The following is a 4,859-nucleotide window of genomic DNA, read 5'->3' on the forward strand; positions in this document are numbered from 1 at the left end:
CTGCTGGGGAAGCTTTAGATGGGGTGGTTAAGACAGGTGACTCTGGCCTCTGCTGGGCCGCAGTTGCTTCATCTACAATGAAGACGCTGAATTAAACAAGCTTCCAAATCTGGGCCAGCTGTAGAAAAGATCGCCCCCTGATAATAACACACACACATGCATACACACCCACCCCCGAAGAAAACCCTTTTATTATACTATGAGTATTTTTGCTTTACCAGTTTATCCCCAGTTTTGTACAAAACTATTTTGTAAGTTGAATGCTTGTCCCTCACCTTTGGAGGGAGGGAGGAGGAGGTTCTGCTCTGAGATCTCATCATCAGCCAAGTTGGACAGGGCATCCTGACAGGGACCTCTGTTCTAGAAACAATGGAGGTGGGGTGAACCTTATGAAAGAGATACCAGCCCCAAACACTATAAAAAGCAGTTACCTAAAATCTGTCTCTCCTAAGAGAAAGTAAATCCTTGGGGCCAGGGCCTTTTTTATTCACTGCTATATCTCTAGTGCCTAGGGACAGTGCCTGGCACACAGTAGGTGTTCAGGAAATAGTTGTTGAGTAGATGGAGCTGTGTATTGGCACTTCAACTCTGGCGATTTCTAGTAGTGCCCCTCTTTCCATGGGAAAGATTCCCGGAAGCAGGAAGAAGGGCCATAACGGAAACCTCTTGCTTTCTCCTTTCTCTATCCATGAGCATTTTGAGACTGAATTTCAGAGATCTCAGAGAGGAAAAAAGAGACTGTTCCTTTCTTTCCATCCCGCCTATCCCTTCCTTTCCCCAATCGTAGGGTCTAGATGTGATAACAGCTCATGTGTTACAAACCATGTCTGCCCCAGGACAGATGTGACTTCCGAGAATCCTGTCATAAATGATTTGTAAACTTAAGCATCCTCAGTTTATCTATTATATGAATCCAGGTGCTTATTTTTAATTTTTTTTAGTGTTTATTTATTTTCGAGAGAGAGAGAAACAGAGTGTAAGCAGGGGGAGGGGCAGAGAGAGAGGGGGAGACCCAGAATCTGAAGCAGGCTCCGAGCTGTCAGCACAGAGCCTGACGCGGGGCTCAAACTCACAAAACCGCGAGATCATGACCTAAGCCAAAGACAGACGCTTAACCGACTGAGCCACCCAGGTGCCCCATAAAGGTGTTTATTAATTGGATTTGTTCCAATGAAAATATGTGTACTAAGGATATAGATCTCACATTTTCAGCAGATTTCCTAGAGTCAGTACATCTTTGCTTATAAGTTGAGAGAATATGAGACTTGAGCTAAAAAAATTGTTTTAAACAATTTAAAATTCTCATAGTTCTTTGCACAATGCCTTGCTGATGTGATATGCCACAGCTAAAGCAATGGTGGACCATTTTTGGATATCATTTGTGTATAAAAAAGGACACAGCTTTTGAGTCTCTTTGGAAAACCAGATGCAAAATAGCTCCTGGAGCCCAGGAGATGTTATGAAAGCAGAGGAAGGAACGGTGGGCACCTTCCCATTGGCCGGGGGGACTTGCCCAGATGTCTGGCTTCCACATAAAAGACAAGAACCACTGCAGTCAGTTTCCACTTCTAGTTAAAGAACGATAGCAAAAACAGCAAAAAGGGAAGATGGCAAGACTCTTATTACTTTCTCTCCCCGGTCTTGTGGCCATATGTGCTGTGCACGGAATATTTATGGACAGACTTGCTTCCAAGAAGCTGTGTGCAGATGACGAGTGTGTGTGTAAGGACTTTTCTTATGCTTTTCATTATCTTTCCATTATATAATTGAAAAAAAAAATCCACTAACAGCATGAAATCTCATAGGGCTCTTAGTGAATCTTCTCTGACGTGTGTGTTAGCATTGTTTCTCCTGGTCTGTACCTTTGGTGAATTTACTTGGTTAAGATTCTGTTGGATATAGCTTTAATACCTTGGATAGATTACTCTTCTTGAACTAAACAGGAGCTGTGAGCCGGGAGTTATTAATCACTCTGATTTCCAAGTTTTCTGATACGCTTGGCCTTTTTACTGTTAATAAATTCCAGGAGACGAAAATGTAGTCATTGCAATGTTTTTGTTCTTGTTTTTGTTTTTCTTCCAGATACTATTTCTCTGGCCAGAGCTCAAGAAGATTTCAATGCCCCCGACTGTAGGTTCATTAATGTTAAAAAAGGGCAGCAGATTTATGTTTACTCAAAGCTGGTAAAAGAAAATGGAGCTGGAGAATTTTGGGCTGGCAGTGTAAGAGGAGATTCTTACAAATACACATACATCTTGACATACGGTGCTCTTAACTTTTTCTCTGGGACTTACCTTCAATGCATTGTAATGTTTAAAACTAGCTCCTTAGAACAATGGAGAGATGGCAGACAAGTGCACAAATTCACAGATACTTGCTTTTATCGCATGTCGAAGAAACAAAGACAATTCCGTAACAAAGCCAAATGTAGGCGTATGTGATGTTTTGGCAAGGACCAGCTAACCGCACAGGGGCTTGAATGCCTCAAAGGGTTTGAAACTTACTCAAAAATGTTTGAGCGGATTTGCCAAGTAAAACGCATGCGTGTTGGCAGTCAGTCTCGGCTTCAATATTTTAAAGGAAGCTTTCACACCCACTTCAATTCCAGAGAATCTGCTTTCTTCGGCGCAAATATGCAGGGGTGGGCCCCAGGGAGGGACGAAGCAGGACTGATTTCCTGTTCCTCGTCTGCAGCCTCACAGATAGATTCTCAAGTAATGAAGGATTAATTCTTAAATTCACTCAAGGATCTGTGCATTTGAATTTTTAACAACTGAGAAGTGACAGTCCTTTAGAGTCAAAATGCCTATTCACTTTTTACGAAATTTATCGGCTTTGTTTACAGGCAGCTCACAAGATTGCATAAAGTAAAGGAATGCTAAGTGAGCCTGGTAAGACCAGGCCACAGAAAAACAGATACATGCTTTCCGTGGGTTGACTTAGTTGCTGTGAGTGAACTTCAGATTTGGGTCCCAGTCCCCCACCCCCACCCCCACCCCAGAGGGGGAAGCCAGGCACTTAGTAACAAATGTGATGCCAGTGGGTTTTCTAGAAGTGTGCTCATATCCGCCCTCCCCTAACTGTTACTCTTCTGGACACTCAGGTTTATGGAGATGGCCAGGAGGATGAGATGGGAACCGTGGGGTATTTCCCCAGCAGCTTGGTAGTGGAGCAACATGTGTACCAAGAAGCCACCAAGGAAGTCCCCACCACGGTAAGTGTCTCAGGGCTCAGGGCAGGCCAGAGAAAGACTCAGATCTTGGGGTAATGCAGGCAGGTGTTAAAAATGCATCATGTCACTTACAAGATGCATGGAGCAAATGCCCCTACTTGCAATGAGGGCTTCCTTGAAACAGGGAGGTTTGGGAGCGCATTCACACCTACTCTCAGTACTGAAAGAGTAGTGAACTTTCCCCACCCACCCCTCACCCCCCTTTTGTTTTTAGATACAAGTTATCCTAGAAAGGAGGCCATGTCACAAAGAAAATAAAATAGTATGAACGCACTCTTAACTGATGGGTACATTTATCTACTAAAACAGTTGGGCTAGGAAAAAATTAGCGCCTGTATTTAATCAAATCGAAACATTCTGGAAAAAGAAATCTTTGGATGATTTATTTCTGTGGTAAATAGATTCTACTTATGTTTGAAAAAGAAATTATACTCTTTCCAATGCCCCGGGGGTCTTGCAAACCCCAGAACAGAAATAAAAGATCCCCTTTGAGCTACTTTGCAGGGTGGTTGTTTTGAAGAGATTCTCCTGGAGCTAATTGCTGCATGAAATAACTTCAAAACATTGCCCAACCCACACACCGGGCTCACCTGTCATTGCTTTTAAACATTGAACTTGAATGTGTCAACTAACCACAAATTTGAAGTGTGTTTGAGAACCTTCATTTTAAGTAGTTTTTGACTTAAAGTGATAATTATGTTATACTCTTTGGGGTTCATCCTTACTTTAAATCCAAAGTTCCCTTTGATTACCTGTGATTTTTAAATAAACGATATCTGTTTTCTGGGCCTGTCTGCTCAGTTCAAGCTTTGCTTTGTTTGTTTGTTTGTTGTTTTTGTTTTGCTTTTTTTTTCCCCCAGGATATTGACTTCTTCTGTGAGTGAGCAAGTAGACAAACCTGCAAATAGAAAGGAAACATCAAGAAATAAAAAGAAGTGAAATAACAACAACAATAACAAAAATACATATCCCTAATTCCTAACTTTGGTTTCGAGGCTTTGTTACCTTACAGGAGGGCTGGGCCCTCGGGGACTGCGGTCGGAGATGAAGGAGGGGGTTTCCACTCAGTTTTCTGCAGCAGGGCGATGTTTGGCTCAAGTGGGAGAACTGAAAGCAGAGATTATTTTTCAGCCTAGAGAATCTTCTTTTATGCAGGGATGCATATAGAAGATGGTTTGTTTGTATTATTTCCAAATGGTAATTCTTGCCAGCTGTTTGGCTCCTTATATAAACTTGGTAGGTCATAAGTCTTCCTTTGGACATGCTGTTTTCTAATTATTTGTCTCTCTGGCCATTTGCAGTGTTATAATATATCCAACGGGGCTATATCATCAAGGAGTATTCTTGTTGATTGTTGTCTAGGATTGTTGTCGCTTTTAATATTTGATGCCTTTGGGATATAAAGCTGGTGGGAGTGGGGGAGCTGTTTCGACTCATAGACGTTTGGACTATGCCTCTTTCTCTTTAAAAAAATTTCACGGGGGCATCTGCCTGGCTCAGTTGGAAGAGTATGTGACTCTTGATCTCAGGGTCGTGAGTTCAAGCACCACTTTGGGCATAGGGATTACTGAAATAAATAAACTTAAAAAAATTTCACCCATTATTTCCACTGAATAATTTTATCTTC

The 4,859-nt window shown here is 42.0% G+C and overlaps 1 protein-coding gene across 1 annotated transcript; it reads left to right on the top strand.

Annotated features, from left to right (window-relative positions):
- The first annotated feature begins 1,607 nt into the window (after nt 1-1,607).
- Nucleotides 1,608-4,211, top strand: OTOR (otoraplin). The gene is made up of 4 exons (XM_047851202.1): nt 1,608-1,722; nt 2,083-2,222; nt 3,104-3,214; nt 4,093-4,211. The coding sequence occupies exons 1-4, from the start codon at nt 1,608-1,610 to the stop codon at nt 4,114-4,116; spliced, it is 390 nt and encodes a 129-aa protein (XP_047707158.1). The 3' UTR covers nt 4,117-4,211.
- Nucleotides 4,212-4,859: the final 648 nt, after the last annotated feature.

This window comes from Prionailurus viverrinus, chromosome A3, assembly GCF_022837055.1.
Source record: "Prionailurus viverrinus isolate Anna chromosome A3, UM_Priviv_1.0, whole genome shotgun sequence".
Taxonomy (NCBI): Eukaryota; Metazoa; Chordata; class Mammalia; order Carnivora; family Felidae; genus Prionailurus; species Prionailurus viverrinus.